Source organism: Argiope bruennichi, chromosome 7 (assembly GCF_947563725.1).
Source record: "Argiope bruennichi chromosome 7, qqArgBrue1.1, whole genome shotgun sequence".
Lineage (NCBI taxonomy): Eukaryota > Metazoa > Arthropoda > Arachnida > Araneae > Araneidae > Argiope > Argiope bruennichi.
Genome location: NC_079157.1, coordinates 131,763,190 through 131,784,826, shown reverse-complemented (window position 1 = coordinate 131,784,826; position 21,637 = coordinate 131,763,190). Strand labels below are relative to the sequence as shown.

General features: G+C 30.9%; 1 protein-coding gene across 1 annotated transcript in view; it reads left to right on the top strand.

The window, feature by feature from the left end:
* LOC129976686 (slit homolog 2 protein-like) overlaps positions 1–21,637 on the top strand; it is a 40,203-nt gene extending 18,566 nt beyond the window's left edge. Inside the window, exons 2-3 of the mRNA XM_056090391.1 lie at positions 17,722–17,870; positions 21,369–21,637. Coding sequence (XP_055946366.1) covers positions 17,722–17,870; positions 21,369–21,523 — 304 coding nt within the window. The 3' untranslated portion in view covers positions 21,524–21,637. The remainder of the gene's footprint in view (positions 1–17,721; positions 17,871–21,368) is intronic.

Genomic DNA, 21,637 nt, shown 5'->3' with positions numbered 1-21,637 from the left:
CAAGAGGCACACACAAAAGACTTTTCTTCAAAGAACTTTTCTTAATCACATATTGAATTTAGATCCAAATTCGGGAGTGAATTTTGTTTGATCTGCAATGATATCACTGAGCTTCCCGAAATTCAAATATTACAGCTGGGGATTAAAAACAACCAAAAATAAAAGTAAAGCTTCCAATTAGAGTATAATTCGATTTTTCGTACAATGCATGACCTTTCCAGAAAGAGCTCTTCATTCCAGGTGGATAAAACCTCGTTACAAAGAGAGAGAATTGAAAGCAAATCACCATCGGAAAAATTTCCTAATTGTCTTCCAACGGAACACGGCGTTAAAAGCAATTGAAAATCGAGAAAACTGCCAAAGGGATAAAAAGCAGAAGAAGAAAACAAAGGACGGAACATCGCAGCTCGAGGGCTCATTATGAGTATTATCTGAAACTTTATGGTTTTATTTATTATAATTTTCAAAATTACTAAGGAAGAATTACAAAAAATAAATTGTTTTTTTTTTCTGCAAGGAAAATATAGGCTTGAAATGAATGCTGTAAACAAAATTAGTAATTGAATATTTTTAGAAATAATAGAAATAATATTCCATAATATGAAAAAGAAAATATTATTAGAAAAATTTGGATATAAATAAAAAATAAATGTTTCTCTAATGTATTACAATATATTGTTACATATTACATTTATATAATCTAATATGTAACAATATGTTGTAATGTATTAGGTGTCCTAAAAGTATCTTTCTCATCGTGTTTTTAAAGAGGTTTGTCACTAGAAAAGAAACTTGGATTTTATTTGAAAATATGCATAGGAAATACAACAGGTCATCAACTGTCGCAAAGTCGGGACAACACCCCAACAAAGCTCTTTTGTCTTTTTTGTGGGATTGGAAAATCTTAACTTTCTACGAGATTCTCCCTCAAGGCGAAACAATAAATTCTACGAAATACTGTCATCAACTGGATCAATTAAAAGTTGCCGTAGAAAAAAAAACCTGGCAAATAATCTTATATAGCAAAATAAATAATATCTCAAACAGTAAATATTGTATATTCATTTTATATTAGAAATAAGAAAGAAACTAATGGGACACCTAATAGTTAAAGATAACATTTGGACTTGAAAATGAATTACTTTTCAGCTTTTGCGGTTTGTGATGCAAACTTTGGTTTTCAATACATTGTTGCAAAAAATATTGTAAATCGAATGTGTAATTTATCTTATATAACTAAATATTTTGCAAATGAAAAAAAAATCAATGTAATTAAGCTCAATCTATTCTGATAATGTTAATGGATAAAGACGATTCGGATGCAAGCATAAAAAGATATTTACTTAATTAGAATAATTTTATGAGCTAAGACATATCCAAAAGCGTATAAAATGAGGGATACCATATTGGAGGGTAAATGTCAATGTTGGAGTACTGAACGTGTTGAAAAAATTTTTACAACCAAATTAAGGAGATATTTCCAGTTAATATAAAAAATAGCATTATGCTTTTTTTAAAAGGCAATGAAATATCCTTCTGAAATGTAATTTCAAAGAGAAAACCGTTAGTCCTCTCTCTGTATCTTTTTAAGAAATCTCATTGCCAAATAATATCTGTAGTTCAATCTACATCTACGCTGTTATTTCTTCATTATCTCTATAATTAACAATAAATACAACTCTCACACACGCTGTCTCCCAAACTTCCTGATGCAGAGGACTGGAACTATTTGCAAGATGATTAGAGATCCTATGCTTTATTCTTTATTCAAATGGTTTGAAGAATACCATTCACATGTATCAAACCGTTGCTGATGCAACTGCCATTGCAACAAAATTTTATTAAATTCCGGCTGTACCAGTAGAATTTGTTATTTTCTAAAGAAAAAATAGCATGTAATGCCTATAAGCAAAAAAACAAGGAGATATTCTTTTATATTAAATGCTGGTCAGATTTCATTCTCATAAAATTCCAAACATTAGAACTTGCAAAAGAGCCTTTACTACGAAATTCAAGCAACACCAGCAATTTTAATGTGATCATCGAATTATCTGTAGGATAGGAGATGGGTGCCCCTGGAAGATTCGATTGGCATTGGAGACAGCAAGGTCGGCGCTTGAAACAAGATTATAAGGCGGCGCTCAGAAGGGATTGAATGAATGCGGCTCAGCCAGTATTGCTAAAGGCTTTAAAAGAAGAAAAGGCGAAGCTCTTCGAAGCTCCAAACCATGAGCACGTCATGTAGCTGCAAGCTAGACGAAAATATCACAGCCTTCGCTTTTCGAAAGATATTAGGTTTGATGCTTTTAAGACAGAGACTTATTTCTCAGATTCAGTAAAAAAATAATAAATGCTTCTGCAGTAAAAGAAAATAATCATTTCTGTTGTGTATAAAATTGTGCAATTCCTGAATTCAGTTTAGAAGAAATGATCGCTGACTCTTATTTAAATAAGGCCTTCAAAGATTTTATACATTCTTTTTTATTATTACTGAAAATTCGAAATGATTATTACAAAAACAAACTTTATCAGCTTCTAAAAGAGCTCGGATGAATTCATCAATCCTTATATATGGTGCTCTGAGCATTGATGCATTCACAGAACAACTGCATCAAATGCTTATCACAATATATTCTGAGAATGATCCCAGTTTAATTCCTAACTTTTGCATTTTTCTCAAAACAACTCTATTATCAATATTATTTGATAAGCCTCCTCTAGTACAACCTTTCACATATTTTAAGAATCTTTAAAGTTTTATTCTTTTACTTATATATTAGTCAGGGTAGCTACAAAAATTTTTATATTAATGTCACATCTTCATTATACTATGTTTTTATTTTCACGAAATTTCAATTTTAATTAGGCATTTTAAAGTCAACATAAGCACTTTTTACCAAAAAAGGATATTTTGAAAAATATCATTCAACTAACAGAAATGATTTACAGCATTCTGGTAAGATAATATAGTTCATCTTTTTTATCTCCAATAAACTCGACATAGTCAAGACCCACCTTTTTAACCAGAAATTATTAAGGCTTAGATGGAATTTCATTCTGTTTGAGATGTTGCGTATGAATATGGGAAAAGGAAAATATCATTGGAATCACATAAAAAATTAAAAAATATTCTAGTTCAGTAAAGCTTATAAAATTTTCACTAAACTGATATAATTTTTGAGTGGGAAATGTTTACTAAGATGTGTATGAGAAATAATTTATCAGTCTTGTGCAATTTCAAAGCTGTATTTGAAACAATCCAGTGGGTTATCCCCTCGACTTTCTCTACATATACAAATTGGCACGTTTTGCGTTAAGCTTCGTAACACATTGAATAGAATGCAGTATATATTTCGATCATTTCTGATTATATAGTTTAGTCCAAAATTTGTTACAGATTTATAATTTTAGTGGCGATTGTTCATATCAAATTTTATTTTCTAACATGTTGCGTTTACGAATGATCGCATCCACAAACGCACAAAAGGACAGACCGATAGCCAATCAACTTTTTCACGGAAAACATATGTGTAAAAACATGATTCAAATCTACAACCGCAAAACTATTCCCCGATAACGATAAAGAGGGCGGCGTCCTGACCTAAGGGTAGCGCGTTTTCTCCGTGATTTGGATACGCCGGGTTCGAGCCCTGGTTCCGTCATGGTCGTTCTCTACCTTGTTTTCTGTCTGTTAGGTATGTGAAAGAGCTCTCCTGGAAAAAAGGAATTGTGCAAGTGAGTGTCATCTTCATATGAGCTAAAGTCAGACTTCTGCCCTCGGGTGCTCAGGGGGTTTTACCCTCAGAAGCTACTGCACTCCTCTCTCCCCGATCTCTTGGACTTTGCTTGAGTTGGTGTTCAATCCAAGGGGGATAAGCAACAGCGATAAACTGTCCTCTCGCAACAATCTGGAACCAAAAGAAAAATAACTTCTTTTAAAAACTCTGTGAGGTATGAAATACAAACTCATTAAATTATCGAAGTACTTTTTTTTTCGGTATGAATATTTTGTGTAATTCGAATGCGTGAAAATAAAAATAATTTTTGTTGGACCCGATAGCTTTCACCGAAAAGCCCTTTCAACAAGTGATGGCACGTACACGCCAGCAATAGAAATATGTTCAATAGAGAGTAGCGCTGATAATCTTAAGAATGAAAACTGTAACGGAAATTCAATCACCTCTGTAGACCCACGTCAGCAGAAACGAGTCTTGAGTGACGCTTAAAGGAGAATGAATGTGAGCATAGCTCTGTAGATTCGGGGAAAGTTAATCAGATAAAAGGTGCGATGCTAATGCAAGAATTTTCTGATAAGGTTGAAGTTGCCCGGAAGGTGCTTCGACGAAAACATTTTTATTCTAAGCCCTTATAAAATGAGAGATTTCGGTAGTTTCGTATTTGAATAAAAGGGTCTCCAAATAAGATGCATCTGTAACATTTGTCAAGTAAGGTAAAAGGATTATGTCCGTTATTAATTAAAAACCAAATTTTCAAATTGAATGTCAAAGCAAAACAACAAAATGTAAATCACGTACTTTGTTTAAATCTTGAAAAAAAGGCAAGAGTGTTTAGTAGTTAATCGAAAGCTTCATTGAAAATATGAAGCTGAAGCATATTAGAAATTGATATTTTTTCAAAGTAAACTAGAATTATTTTAAAATTCAATTTATAGTATAGAGATTCATATCTACGAAAATAATGAATAGACTAAAGGAAATATACATTCTGTTGTTATTTCTTAGGGCACTTGTCATAGACAAGCCAACTGACAAAGTCAGCAATTTTAAGCCGAGAGAGCGTCTATTGTTTAAATAGTGCCATCTAAGGCCAAGAGGTACGACTTAACTACTCACGCGTCACAGCCCTTTTTCCGGGTCAGTTTCATTTATACATTTCATTCACTCAATCATAAATCGTAATTTAGACCTGAATCAAAGAGCGATCACCTCTTATCCAGTACCCACTATGGTATTTTCTCGGAGGAGTTTGTGGTCACTACAGATTTATACGTGCACCAGCCATCACACACACTCGGGGTCTGCGGACGGCGGGGTTAGAACTGACCATCCAAGGGATGCGAATCCAACGCCCTACCAACCAGGCTATCCCGGCCCAGCCTCTGCGGTTTTAAACCAAAGCGTTTCTTCTTTTGATATTCTTGCGCAGTACGACACTTTTTACTTTACCTTTTGTATTATAGTAAAGAAAGTAAATTTAAATATCATATCTTAACCTGACTCGTGTTCCAAACTTTTTATGTGGAAATGGCATATTGAATTCCATTTGTGCAAACTGTTGCGTTATTAAGTTCTTTCATTCCCATGGACAAAAATAAGCAAACAGTCTATAGGCAGGCTATGGCTAATTGTGTTCCAAACTTGAGACAGATTTTCAATTCTGGTTGTGAAATTTTATCCATTTTATGATCACTCGTTGAATACTTGTGTCATCGATCACACAAATCAACGTTTCGTAATCAGCCAAATTTCGATCTAAAATTTTATAATATCTGTGTACCGATCCGAAACAGAATTTTTTCATTAAGTTGATGTTATTTTATAATTCGTAAATACACAGCTAAATAGGAATGATTTAGTATTAAAAAAAATTTTCATGACTGTCCAGAAAAGATTTTAGTTACTTATACTTGTTTCATGCTTTTTAAAGATGGAATTATATAATCAATCTTACACGCTTATTTTCCTTTGTGCTAGAGATTTGAAATTTTGCGTACTTATTATTATTACTTATTATATTCTCAATAGCAACACATTATTTTAATATTTTCAGAAGTAACTCAGTTAATGTATTAATCAATTATTTTTTGGATTCTACATCAGTCGCAACACTTGGTAATGCATTTGAGACAATATTGATTTCAAGATTTCATAATATTTATTATAAATAGTGATATATAAAAACAAAACATAGCAAAAATAATAACATTTCTTATAAAGTTATGATAATGGAAAATAATATATTATCAGTTTATATTTTAAATTTAGTTGGTATTTTCATTGAATCATTTACACCTATAGAAATGATTACTTTTCTTGGTATCGTAAAAAAATTATTCAATTATTCCTCTTTCTGAACAGCACGTTGAGGCATTTTCATGATGTGTCTAAAACTATAGAAAAATGTTTTCTCATCAACAAATACCAGTACAATAAAGGCTGTGTTTTCATAATAACGCAAAGTAATGAAAATATTGCAAATGATTGCTCAAATAGAGAAGCGATATCCAATTCAAAAAGTTCAATTTTCCTAAATTATTATTGAATTATTAATATTTTTGTATGGGATAAAATTCTACAAATTCTATCTGATAATATTTACATCATTACAATAGAAAGATCTGTCTATAGATTGAGGAACTAAATTAATCTCGGGATTATGCAGTAAATTCATTATGAAGAATATAGGTTTCGCTCATTATGAAGATATATAGCTTTTGAACAAAATTTCCAGAAGTAAAAAATTTGCCTGAAGATGTAGCTATAGAAAAGGCATTTGTTTATAAATGAAAGAGAAAATTTCAGCTAACGGGTCTAAATGAAAACTAGATGAAGGAAGTAATTTGATATTCTAACACTACAAATACAAATTTGAAGTTCTCTTGGCTTTCTGATACCTCAAATTGAAGGGCATTATTAAAAAATGAAAAATACCTATAGTGGCATTTACTTTGTCTATAGTCTTTAAAATACACGAGTGTTGCTGATTTTTTTTTTATTAAATCGCCAGCAGGTCTCGCTATTAAATATAGCAGAAATTTAAAATTTACAAATATGCAGGAGAAATTCAAACTTTGAAGTTCTATAATTCTATTTTTTAATATTATATAGGTTTTACATGGTTTTTGTTTAATAAATTGTTACCCAAACGTCAAACTCTGCAATACAACAAGTTGCAATTGACAAACTGAAATTTATAAAATTTTATTTAGGATTAACTATTTGATAAAGACTATCATCTAATCCTTCGATTATTACTTATAAAATCGTTAAAAATATTAATTATGATTATGTAATTAATGAATTTGTAGAGCAATATAAGCCATCAAAGAGAAATTAAAATAAAAACTCCATTGTAAACATATGTTTATTTTCCCGCATCTAATTAATTAACTAGTCGAAGTGTTCCTAAATCATTTTTGTATTATAAATTATTCAATACTCCCATTTAATTGTAGGTTTTTAATTAAAAATTCAATTATTCGATGCACGAGTTAGATTCATAATTGTATGCGAAGAAGTTAACAAAAATATAAAGGAGAACCAAATCTAATTTTAAGATTGCTCATTTCACTTCAAGTGATTATATGTAACAATCATCAATCAACAAAACAAACAATCAATTTATTTAGAGATGGCAAACTTTTTTTAAGAACTAAAAATTTCAATACAGCAATTCTTTGTTATGACAACATTAAATCTAACATTTTCTGAAAATCGGCCTTTGAAGTACATTAGATCTCTACTTTCTACAATGAGATTTGCCAAGAACTTTCCACTTAGAAGCGTCTTAAATCCTTTTAACACCTGCAGAATCTTGCGTATGCATTCAATCTTTTCATGCGTCTCTCTGATCTCATTTGAGCACAAACTTTTGAACTAAGACGATGATCGAATTTTCCAGAAAATTTTTCTTTCAAGATCATCCATTTTCGTTCGCTTTGAATCACATTAAATTTGCTCGCAGTTGCACTCGCCTTCTTTAGGAAACGCTACTTTTTAAAAAGAATAAAAAACTTTCTTCCTTCCCCCCCCCCTTCTTTCTTTTTTCATATTTGAATTTCTTTCAAATCTCTCCGCACTCAGCAGGTTGTTGAACAATTATATTGAAATAATTGAAACATGGGAATAGAGTTGTACAAAAATAATATTGATATGTTTCGAATTTTGTTTTAAATTTTGAGTTAGGATAAATTAAAATGTTTTCCATGTGCAGGCGAAACTCACTATTTTATCAGTCAATGCCTTTTAATCTTTCGGTTATATTTGGAAAAATATTCCTTCAAAATTGAATTTTTAGCTTGAACAATTCTTTCTGTTGACGATTTAATTTTGCTTGGATTTAGTTGAAAGAATGTTAATCAAAAAAAGTTCTATTTCTAAATTCTTCACGTTTTGAGAGGAAAACTCCTGTTATCCTTTTTAGAAGGTCTGTACAGATGTTATACCAGCCGGTTTATTGCAATGTATAGAGGAAGGACGGCTCATCTGTCATGTTATCAAATATTTACAGCTTCACTCTCTTTGTGTTATTATTTAAAAACATGTAATAAATTTATCATCTTATAACACAGTATCATGACTTTCATGTAGATTATATTGTTACAAACAAAAATGACCCCTTTGTGAAGGTTCGAAAATGACGACACCCCTCTTCTGATGAGGAGATAAAATGGTTACACATTTCAAAAAGTTTTAACCAAACTTTTATTAATGTACCTTGATAGAGAATATCTCCTTCCTATAAATGGAATCTTTATTTAAAATTTTTTAATCAAAACATAGCCATAAAAACATTAATTGTTCTGCTGACAAAATGTTTCCGGATATTTTTGAAGTATTTTTTTTTTCAGATACACATTTTTATTTTATTTGCATCCATACTGCTAGGTATTGAAGGAATGGCTAAATAAATCTCATTCGCGTTAGTAGAATCACTTAAAATAAATACATATTTGTATTTTTATTGAAATATATAACATTAAATTTTATATTCAAAAAGAAATGTTTTAAACAAATTGGAATAATATATTAGATTTTAACTTTTGTTATTATTTTATGTTCTTTCATATTAGTTACAAAGAATTTCATTATGCTTTTCACTGTGAACGTCCATAATTTTTTTTTTTCTTTTCTTTAAAACACCGATGAAAATGTGATGAAATATTTTTTATTTGCATTACTTTTTCCTGTTTAGTTTTACATATATTTAAGGGTTCAGTATTATAAATATAATTAAATGCCAATTCTTTTCAATTGACTACCATACGACACTACTCATAAGTAATTCGAATTAATTAATTAATTATCCGCTCTAGCTTTTTTACATGCGAAAATATTGTTTAATCATAAAAAGCATACAGTTGTCCAAAATTTCAGAACTTCACTTGATGTTGCCATAACTTAAAAACTGAAAAATATGTAACAAGTTTCTGTCTTTTAAAACATGGGACAGATAAAAAACGAATTGAAAAACGTCATTGTTCTTTATTGTAAAACATCTAAAGGTTTAAAGTCATTGCGCAATTTCTTTTCTAAGTATGCGAAAGTAATATATTCTCGTAAATGTATTTCTTTCCATTTTTTTTCTTGGACATCTGTAAAGAATTTTGATTTTTCCATAAGGTAACAACATTTTATTTACATCAATGCATATATTAAAATTAAAATCACGTTAAAATGTATAAATATTTTTAAAAATTCAATCCAAAATTAAAATAAATATGCAAATTCAACTATATGATCATTCATCTATAAGGTACTCTAAAGTTATTATAATTCTACTTTTAATCACATTTATGATATGTTTTTTTTTTTTAAATTTTAAAAGATATTTTTTCTAACGTTTTATAACGTAGCGATTTTATTTTGATGTCTCCATTTTTAAAATAGTATTATTTTCTTCTTATTAGCACACTAATAAAGGTATGGTTAAAGCAATTTTTAGATTTTTATTAATTTTCAATATTTATTCGCAAAGATACTCTACCGCGATTTAGTAATTTTTCTCAACACCTGAGCCCTGCCTTCTACTTGGCAGTAAGCTATGAAGTACAGTCAATATAAAATAAGAAATCTGAATGGTATCAATCAGAAATATTGGAATCTTTTCATATCACGAGAATTTTATTGAAAAAAAGGGAGACAAAGAATAGATTTCTTGCTCGAATATTGGTAGAAAAACTTACTTCCAATTTCTTCTACCGTCTTTCGAATAAATTAACCATTTTTCAAACTGAAACAAGTATAAAAAATAGATTTAAAATAAATAGATTTTGCGATAATTTTCTTCCTTATCGGTCATTTTTTTTCAATTTTAATCTAAAAATAAAACAGAGCAATGCTTGGTATTCATATTTTCATCCTTCATCGACGATTTATATCCAAATATAACCTTTGATCCTTGTTTGTGAATGATAATGAATTCTAAAATTTCATCTATTTAAATAATATATGTAATGATTTCAATTTGTTTACGATCTAAAAATAATTATTTCCTTAACATTCGAAATCCGGTTTCTTCTGAGTTGTGCAGAATTTTTTTTTTTTTTTTTTTTTTTTTTACAAAGATTATTTTCACATATGATGAACCTAACGCTGTATCAGCACATTTTTTTCCCCTTTGAAACCACGTATATAAGTTCAAAACATTTCCTCACATACTCTACTTTCTACTATCGGCCTGTTGCATGGCGTTTGTCGCATCTTTTGATAAATTATAAAAATTGGACTATTTTCTTAAAATCATGAAAAAAATTATTATAGAACTCAACGTCTGTTTCTTCAAAGAATAATTTACATAGATATATATATTTCATTCCTAAATGATTAGTGCGCTGATAAGTTACATTTAAAAAAGGAATTATTCTTGCTTCTTGAGCAAAAAGATTATTTTATTAAAGATTATTTTAGAAATCTAGGACACAATTGTGAAGGCTAAACATCACTCTCCTCCTGGAATCTTAAAGGTTAAGCATTTCAGTAGTTCAGTAGAAGTACGCTTCAAATGAGCTTCCTAATCATTTGAAAATAAAATTGGGTGATGCTTTATTCAATTTATATCAGAAACGCAAAAATATATACACTAAGAATATCGGGTATTCGATATCAGTTTTTGGACTCGATTAATCATTTCCTCGACCTCATTCGTTTTCATTTGTTCGATGTTATATCAGTCTGTTGCGAATAAAATATTTAGTCAATACGGTCTAGTTCGATATCCAGACTCGGAGACGCTATGAGCATGCGTGATATTTTATAAATATGACTCAGCCCTAGCAATAACGATCATGTACTGCATGTACCTCAGAAGAATTCCTGCAGTTTCCTGTACTAACTACAGCTTTTCTCTCCTCAATCACTATCAAAACCCTTGACCTTCAGAAAGCGAAGCTCCTTTTTCATATATATATATATATATATATATATATATATATATATATATATATATATATATATATATATATATATATATATATATATCAATTACCAATTGCAACGACAGAAAAATATCAGCAACTATTTGAATTGAATATTTATTTGCGGTAAGTAAAACAAAATCAAAATATATGTTAAAAACGAAATATTAAATATTAATAATGTGCATTCGAGGAACGTTCATTCCGGAAAATGCTAATCTTTGTTGAGTCTATGTAAAATCCCTGAATCTAAATTATGTTCAGTTATATTCGATTTTCATAATTACATTTATTTTCAGAAGGCTTTAAGAAAATACTGTGAAGAGATAAATCACGAGAATAAATCAAGAGAATAAACGATACGAATAAATCAAGAGAATCACGAGTAACGAATGAATTCAGCGAAATGTAAGTATTTGTTCAAGGAAAAAGCTTCAGTTTTTAAAAAAAATCTGTGAGTTTACCTCATCAGTCTAAATTGAATAATGAAGAGTTTCAAATCATGAAACCGAACTCCATAGGTGATTATCAGATATCAAACATGCCGTCTTTCAGGGATGACCTTCACTGCAGATTCTGCAGACCAAATGAGAAAATCCATGTGACTAATCGAAATCTACTGCTGCCGACGCAAGTCAGCAAGAATAATAAAATATGAATGCTATCTGAAAATATCAGATAAGTAAATATCAAGCCACTTACTTTTCAATAACACATCAGTCCCTTCTGTATCAGAGGAAAAGAAGAGTCACCTTCATTTGTATGTGAGAATCATGAGGGCCAGTTTCCCTCTAGTGGTATTCTTGTCATTGTTTGCATCGGTATTTTCAGTGGATTTGTGTCCACCACCAGCTCTAATTGAGCCATGTGACTGCATATCTGGTTATAAACCTATCACATACAAATGCAGCAAAATTCTGGACCAGGACACTATTGAAGGTGTATTCTCCAAATCCTTGGACTGGCCCCTAAATGCCCTAATATTCGACCATTCAAGTCTACTTTACGTATCAACACCTCTCATCAATTCTAAGAACGTCGCTACCGTGGCGATCTACCATTCTAGGTTCACTTCTTTATTTACTTCGCCTCCTGACGAGACAAATGTCATAGAAAACATCATTTTGAGGAATACCACGTTCCTAAGAGGTCTGGATTGGAGATTGTTCAAGAATCTGTCTCCAACGATCGTTCAAATACAAGAAGTGATACTGAAAAGAATAGGAAATCCTTTCGTTGAAAATGTGAAGCCTTCAGTTGCACAGCTTACGATGGACAAAGCGAAAATCACGACCCTTCATGACCAAGCGTTTGCAAAATTAACTTCACTAAGGTCTCTGTCATGTGCATATAATTTGATTAAATCTATTAAGCGCTCTATGTTTCCACAAAACACAGCATTGTATTTGATTGATTTCAGGTAAGTGTAAATTTAAACAAAAAAATTTCGTTAAGAAGTTTTATAGGAATTTGATTCTTGGTTTTATCACATCAATGCATTCTACTTGATGATGTCTCCTTTCTTTAAATTTATTCATTGAATCATTCCCTTATTCTGTCAGTTACAGATATTACTAATTACTACTGTCTCAGCTCAACTAATGTAGGAAGAAAACTGCGGAAAAGAGCATATATGAGTGCATACGTATGTTTCCTCGTTTAGAGCATTTGCCTATTTGAGAAGTTCAAGCATCGTATAATATATCCAGTTAATCAAAAACTATTTTTTCAAAGACAGCGCGCTTCTAATTGTACTGTCCCAAAAATAATAATAATCGTCCAATATTTGAGACTTTGTTAATAATGAGGTTCATGGTTCCCTTTTTTTTTTTTTTTTTTTTTTTTTTACAGACCTGTCGGAAGCAAATTTATTGATTTTAATCAAATTATCCTTTTTTTAATCCCATTTACTATTTATTCTTAGCTTGAAACATATCAATATTTATGAATATTATCATTAATAATCTATTTGTTTTCAATAAGGTTAGTGGTATAAACTTCAATTTTTACAATTTTACTTTTCTGTTAGTCACAGTTCTATAATTTCGTTCTTTTACAGAAAATCAACCTTTAATTTTTGAATTCAAATTTGTTTTTATCATATTAGCTATTATTTTAATCATAAAAATATTCATTTATAGTATTTTGAAAAAATTTCTTATGGAATGATATACTATTCCTTGAAATTAAAAAAAATAATAATAAATATTTCTTTTCTAAATGAAGGGAGGTGTGCATTTTTCTAAAGTTAAATAAGTGCTGCGTCTATGAGTGAAATAATTAAGAGTTGAGCCATTAAAGACAGTCTTACGTTTTGATTTCAGAGGCCCATTTCATTTTTTCAATGTTTTATTCATTTAAAAATTGATTATCTTCTTTCTTATCATTTCAATATTGTATGAATAAAAAAAACTTGCTTCAAAATTAAAAAAAATATATTTCTGACAAATAAATATTTTAAGGGGACAGTAGACTCTATTAGACACTTTTTGGAATTATTCAGTCAGTATTATGAAATTTTTTATGCATATTTTTTAAAATATAAATAGTACGTCAAATTTCTTAAAAAACAATTTAAAACGAAATATATTATTTTTTTTAAATTAAAAAGATATATAATTTTTTAGAAATTTAAAATATTTCAGGTTATTCAATTTTCAATTTTTTCTATTATTGTTTTCTTACTATCAAATGTAAATTTATTTGGAACAAAACTACATATGATTTTATAATTCTAATTTAATGTTAACTTTTAAGAAATATTTTTATGCGTACTTACTGAAATTTCATAGGAATTTTATATTTTTTTAACTAAAATTTACTTTTAGATAGCTAAAAAAAATCGAAACATAAAATGCATATCATACTTTTTTTTACTCTTTGACCGAAATTGTTATTGTCAATTTCATTTAATTTCTTCAAAAATTAAGACACCTAAAACATTTTAAAGATATTTAAATCTAATTACAACGTCATTTTGAGAAAAGTCATGAAGATGTATTTTTTTTACTCACTTCCCTTTATTCCCTTTCCTCCCTTTCCTCCCTTCAAGTATTTACTTTATTGAACATTTTATAACAATATTTTAGTTTAATATAAACATACATTTTGGTGATGAAACGATAAAAATAAAATTGCTCTTTTTGCTAATTTCAAAATCTACTTACCCCTTAATACGAAATAAATCGTCTTAAATATGTGTAAACAGTACAAAAGCACTTTAAAAATAAATTTTATATGAATTAAATTCTGTATTAATAATTTCTTTTTATTTATAGAGAAATTTAAAACATTCGAATATCGTTATATGCTTAGTTCAACGACAAACAGAAGATATTAAAAGATACAAATACAAAATTATAAATGCATGAGAAGACCTCAATTTTATATTTTCAAGCAATTGATCAATCAATGAAGATCATTCTTGGTTCGAAATTCTGAGATCTATAGTGGAGGGTGGAGGAAGGAAAAGACGTCGCATTGCAGCAGCATGCAGTTAGATGTATGAGAACGGGTTTAGTTATTTTCATCATGGGACTGTGATGCTACATGGATTGACAACAACTTAACTATAAAATAAAATAGGGTAGCGCCTTTTAGATATAAATCGATGGAAATAATTCAATTGCACACTCTTTTCGCAAACGTGGCGTAACTTGATCACTCGGAGATAATGCTTGAGATAGGCGGTTATAAAATTCTCTCGTCTCCCTTTCGTAAGACTCCACGTAAACTTCATTTTATTGTAAAGAATTTGATAGACGGATATAGAGAAAATTTCTTAATGCATTTACATTTTTGGTCACATAACTGAGTGAAGACCTGCCAGAAGAGGGATGGAATTTAATGTTATGGTATTGGACACAACATTGTTTTGTTAAAGCCTTAATTTATTTTTCAGTCGTGAAAGGTACTACGTTGGCAGTGTCTACGTAATTATATCTCGGGTTAAGGCTCCCGACATTTCACCAGTTTTCCCACCTTATAGTTATGACATTGTATGCGGCAGGGAAAGAGAAAAATGCAAGATGGTTATAATTAAACGTCCCCAATAAACAGCATCCTACAACGTAAACGAATGAACGAATTGCAATGAAATTTGGTATATAGACTATATAAAAGATGTGCTCACGGAATTTCGGAAAAAAAAATTTGTTCCAAAATGTTTACCAGATGGCGCCTTTCCCAGAAAAATATTAAATTTAACACAATAAACGACTAAAGTGGAATACAGAAACAATATTAACAATCCAGAACAAGTATTATGAGTAATAAAATTAAAAAACGGGAAAAGCTGCAAACTCCACAACGCTTCATGTGCGAAGCATAACAACTGATCAGTTACGATCTGCTGTTGAACAAACTGTCCAACGACTTGAAATTTTGCAGGTGAATGAGGGTGGCCACATGGAGCACCTTTCCCTACATCATCCTGGACATGATTAACAACTGCTCCTCTTGTGCAATTTCGTCCTAATCTGTTCTTATTTCTTAAAACGGAACTGTTTTTTTTTTTTCCCTCAAACAGCGTATTGTTATTCTTTCTTTGCCTTTACTTAATGGGGTTCAATGACAAGGTGATTAGAAACTAGACAATAAATGTTAATATTGTTTCTGTATTCAGTTTTGGTCATTTACAAATGGTTCGGTTGTGGTCGTTATGCGTTGTAGGATGCTATTTATAGGGGAAGTTTAACTATAACCATTCTGTATATTGTAAACAAAAGAATGCATGGTATACAAAAGCAACAGAGGAAAAAGCCATCCTTTGGACAGAGAGGAATCAAGTTATAATACTAAAATTATAAAAGAAAACTTGAATCTTTTACTTATTTTTTCAAAAATAATCGATAAAGTCCTTTATTTTATATTAAGCATACTAATGGTATTTTCAAAATAAAAATTCGTAGTACAATGCTAAATAATTTTATGGTAATCTTCTGTTAAGCATCACAAATGATAAATGAATAGAACTGATTAATCCAACTTTATTTTAGAATGCAGTTTGAAGATCAATAAGATGTAAATGATTTATATAATTCTTAAGCAATAAATCTAATATTTCAAACACTGCCATAAATTATATATGATGACCGATAAAAAAATTTCATTTCCCTATAAGACTATATCAGCATCTTTTATTAGGCGCTTGCATGTATTTTGATCATTTTTTCGCTTTAAAAAGGCATTTATTGAGAAAAATTGATACAGTATATATCAATCAAAATACTTTCCATCATTTTCTACAGCTTTTTCAAATTTTCTTCCAGTAAATCTTGCAATTAATTGTCTTCGAATTTTTTTGTCCTCCATGCCTCTTGCCATTTATTCTTTGGTCCTTTTTGTCATTGACATCGAAATCACAACACTGAAATCTTTGAACCAGAACCGTCAATTGGGATATGAGGGAGCAACATCACCGTAAGTTTCTAAAAGTGTCTTATGGGCTTCGGCAGCAGATTTCTTCAAATCAAACAAAAAAAGCAATGAACGTCGAAAACAATTTGGAGCGTTCCATGATTGGGAATTAATTTATACACTGAATAACTCGATAATACTAAATGGAAAATTTTTCAAAATTATAACAGTAAAGTAATACTAAATTGGTAAAACCCAAAACCATTATCGCTCATATGGATGCTTCGCATGTTTATTAATAAATGTCGCTGATCAAAATGCATGCCTAATACTTTTTCAAGGATTAAAGTATTCTGTCTCCAGGCAAAGAAATTATTTGGATGTTATTTATTTTTTTACTACGGCTCATGGAAAGATAGACTGAATGCTTATCAAACGTACTGTACTATGCAAACAATACTATCGCCCTCGGAAAATAAATCCATTCAAATTATTTTATAACTTTATTTCCAATTTATTTCAGTAACATTATTGATGGATTTCAAAAAGAAAACGATTATAACTTATTATCAATTGTTATCATAATATGCATTTAACAATTTAATAAAATTATTTTATATATGAATTTGACATTATGACAAATTTACATAATTATAAACACTATCTATCATTTTTTGTAATCTACAACTCTATTATTATTAGTACTATTTTGAGTTAGATAATCAAAAGTCATGTCTGCAGTATAAACTGAGGGTATCACTTCAACTCAAAGGAGTTTAATTTCTTCCGCTTCTCGGAGAAAGCAAAATTTCTCATATTGGGATCATTGGATATGTAATATCCCTTGGCTATTTTTGTTCATTTGTCAAAAAATAACCATATACTCTAGCCTATACAGTGAAATTCAGGATACATTGTCAAAAATGCGGAATTTAATGAACAGGCCAGTATCCTAATGAATGGATGCCAGGAAATAATCAGAGAAAAAAAAGTCATTTTGCAAAAATGTGCCTTTTTAGGGAATTAATTTTCCATTCACTCAGCACTTCAATGTGTACAGCAAATTCTTCTCTTGCAATATATAATAATTTTTCAGAAATGTTTCTTGTGTAACAATTTAATAACGATTTTGTAAAATTTTTAGATGCATCAAAATTCTTAGAACACAAATGCAAATTTTAAATTTTCATCATTTACTCTTTCCACAGCAAAAACAAAATCGATAATCTACCTGATGACATCTTTTCCAACATGCCGCATCTTACAGATGTATACTTAAAGGACAATAAAATAAAAACGTTCTCATCACCTGTTTGGGAGGGAGTGTTTGACCACCTGCAAGCTGTGTACTTAGACGGTATGTAGAAAATTTGAGTGATTTGCCTAATCACCTTATCATGTTGTTTTTTAAGCAAATTCTTCAAAAATTTTTGATATTTTTTTTTATTTTATATGTGTATTTTCCAATAAACAATCAAAATTTGAAACGCTGAACTGTAAATATCACGCATCATAGGACTGATTACAAGGCGATTCAATGGCAAAATCGACAGTATTTGAAAATCCAAGCCTGCACTTCAAACAAATTCAGTATAAGGCTACTTAGCCGGTGTGCTTTGGGGTAGCGCCTCTTCCTCGGGATCTGGGCGTCCCCGGTTCGGGCATGGTTGCTCTCCCCCTGTGTTCTTTCAATGAAATGCGTGAAAAAGCCGCGCTGTAACAAGCGGTTGTGCGAGCGAGTGTGTGAGTGTCATGTTCATATCAGCTAGGAGTCAGACTTCTGACCTCGAGTGCTCGGGGCCTTTATTCTCAGAAGCTACTGCACCCCCCCCCCCCACACTTTCTTTTGTAACGCGGACACGTCATCATCATCATCAAAAGACTACGCATTCTGATGTGAATTCAAACTTATTAGAATTTCTGGAAATTCAGATGTCAGTTATTTTTCGGGAAAATTTAAAAAAACTTCGAAATTCTTCTGCTATGTTTATTTTTTTTTAAAAAAAAGGAGTGGGGGAAGCAATAAAAAAATTGAAAAAATTGTCTTAGTTTGGAGGAAAAGTCCTGTAAAATCTTCATAATAAAAAGAATCATAAACTCTGTTGCTAGGTAATAGCAACTCTATAATAATAAAATGTTAGTAGAAAACATTAGGTTCAACTTTATGTCTTATTAGCTCAAATGTATAAAGTGATTCAAAATATTGCTACAATTACAAAAAAAAAAAAAAAAAAAAAAAAAACGGAACATAATAAAGAATAAAGTTTTGCGTTCTCTTTACGTACCAAATTATCGCCGTGAGAGTTCCGATCATATAGACTCCATGAAAACGGTAATCTATTTCAGTACCATGTATAGAATTTTTCAGGTAAATTATAGGGAGTTGTTCTCATAATTTATATCTGTAAGTGTTGATGAAATGAGGTGAAATGAGGTCACCCAGGAAATGAGGTGACATGAAGTCATTTTAGAAGATCTATATGACCACATATAGAACTATTCAATCTGTACTTAAAATAATCATCCTATTTATTTTAAATTTTGTATGTGTGTTTTATAAATCAATAGTGACGAAAGAAAGTATGAAAGGTTAATCTTACTTATAAAAAACATATGTGTGTGAGAGTGAGAGAGAGCACCGACAACCTGAGATTATCAAATCTAGCAAAGTTTTAACAAATTTTAGCAGTTTTTCTTTTTTTTTTTTTTTCACAAATTTAAGCAATAGATTCGGTAATATTTATTCGCATGGTTTAAATAGCAGTTTCCTAAGGAAACTGCTATTTAATTCTCCGCGTAGTTTTCACGAGGAATACGTAGAGAATTTACAGTAACACGAAAATTAGAAAATAGATGAACCATTCAGTTATGTTTTTAATAGCTACTATGATGTTAAGGAACTTGACTCCGTTAGGAGAGACCATATGAACAATTAACAGAGAAGTGTAAGACTGTTATAATAACATGGTATTAATGTCAGAGGTAATTTGTTGCTTAGGAAAAAAAACTTTTTTTTAATCATGAAAATTTATATATAAGAGATTGAAAATAAACGCAGTCGACCACCAAAGTTCTCAACAAATAAATTGGCTGCCAAAGGTAGTTAGTAGGGAATGCAAATGACTTCGGATGTGCTTCACGGTGTCTGATATATAATGGACTACCACATGCATGTTGTTTATGGTGGTACAGCAATTATTACGGTTTTGAACAGAACTTTCAGTTTTGCACCCATTCTTTTCTTCCTAGCTTTCATTGTGAGGAAATCATAGCCAGTTTTAACTTCGAATTACCCTGTATGTAAATATACATGTTGGAAATTATCATGAAACTCACAGTTGAAATAGAGACCCAGTATCGGAGATCAAACTCTTATGTTGAAACTGGCACAAAATTCAAAGTTTCATTTTCTAATCAATATTCAAATGTCAATAAAACCGGGTCAATAGATTTGAAGTATCGCCATTTAATGCAGGGGAACACAATACCAATTTTTTATAGAGAGATGAAGCAGTGGTTTTGAAACTAGCAACGAATTCGAGTAATGAATGAGCCTGAAAAGCCCTGAAAATGAATGATAAAGGAAATAGCCGAAGAACCCTTTGTGTGGCCATATCTAAATTAGCTTTGGTTAAATCGTATTCATTCGAGTTGTATATTCATAGATAATGACAAATATTGGGTTGGTGCACAATTATCAGGCGTTTTTATATTATAGGTCGATTGCAGCGTGAAAGCGGTCGAGATGAGCCTGATAGACATCGCTGTTGATGTTGAACGATGTCTATTTGGCTCAACTCTACCGCTTGTCTTTTTTATCTGAACTCCGTCATTGTTGAGGCTCACCGTCGCCGTTCCACCAATAAAAAATCCCTTTAAAGACGATTTCCCAGCGGAGGATTCCACTTCTGTTTCACCAAACATAGCTCATTGCCTTCTTACAGTGCACGTTCTTCGTTATTCCTTTTGGTGAAATTCCTGATGAAACGCAGACCTTTTTTCTTTTGAGATTTTTGAAGAGAAGCCATGATTCATCGCCAGTGACAGTTCTTCAGAAACAGACCCCGCTTGTTTCGTTGAATTCAATCGGTAAAAATGCGGACACGTTCGGCTTTATTGTTGTCGCTGAGTTCGTGGGGAACCCATCCAGCCACTTCCCAAACCTTTCCAAACTTTTTGAGACGACGAGCGATGGTTGAAGGGCTAACATTGAAGTTGTCGGCCAGCATTTGAGTTGTCAAGCTTTCGTCCCCTTCCACGGTTGCCTAAAAGTACCTGGTCATTGAAATTCGAGGATCGATCTCTTTCGGGCTTATCTTCCAAGCTAGTGTCGCCAGATTTGAAATGGGCAAACCATTTTCTGCATCGACTTTCGCTGATTGTGCCCTCACCGAGAGGCTTTCTGATATCGGGAAATGACTGCGCTGCTTTTCATCCCTTCTCAAAGCGGTATGGCATAATATGACGAATATGAGTGTGAGCATCGGCACGCATTTTATAATCTGAAAGTAGAAGAATATTTTCATTAATAAATTTATAAAATATTGTAAATTATTATTAAAATATATCACATCAAAGAAACACCTGATAATTATGCACCAACCCAACAGTATGGATTTGCAATACGTTTTAGCAAGTGCCACAAATACTGCAAATTTTATGACCCGTTTTGCTTTCCCATGCATTTCCATACAATTTGAAACGCATTACACAAAGATTTTACATTCTCCTGATCGGTGCCCTTCCTCTGAATTGCTTTTCTGCATGGGACACCTGGATTCTAATCTTTTGGCGTTTTTAAAATTCGAATCTTATTGTTATATCAAGACTAATACACAATTTAAATCTCTTGCAGATAACCCAATCGTATGCGACTGCAAAGTTAAATGGTATACAACGAAAAGCAGAAGTGTTCGAGTAACTGGAACATGCGAGACACCAGAGACTATGAAAGGATGGAGACTGATACAGCTGTCCGAAGGAGATTTTCATTATTGTTCAAAACGATGAAAATAGTGAACGGAAAGCTGACATTATAATTTGAAAATAGAGACTTTTGAAAGAGACATTTAATAATTATTTAAAAACATTCGAAATTAATTATACTTTAAGAATAAAAAATAA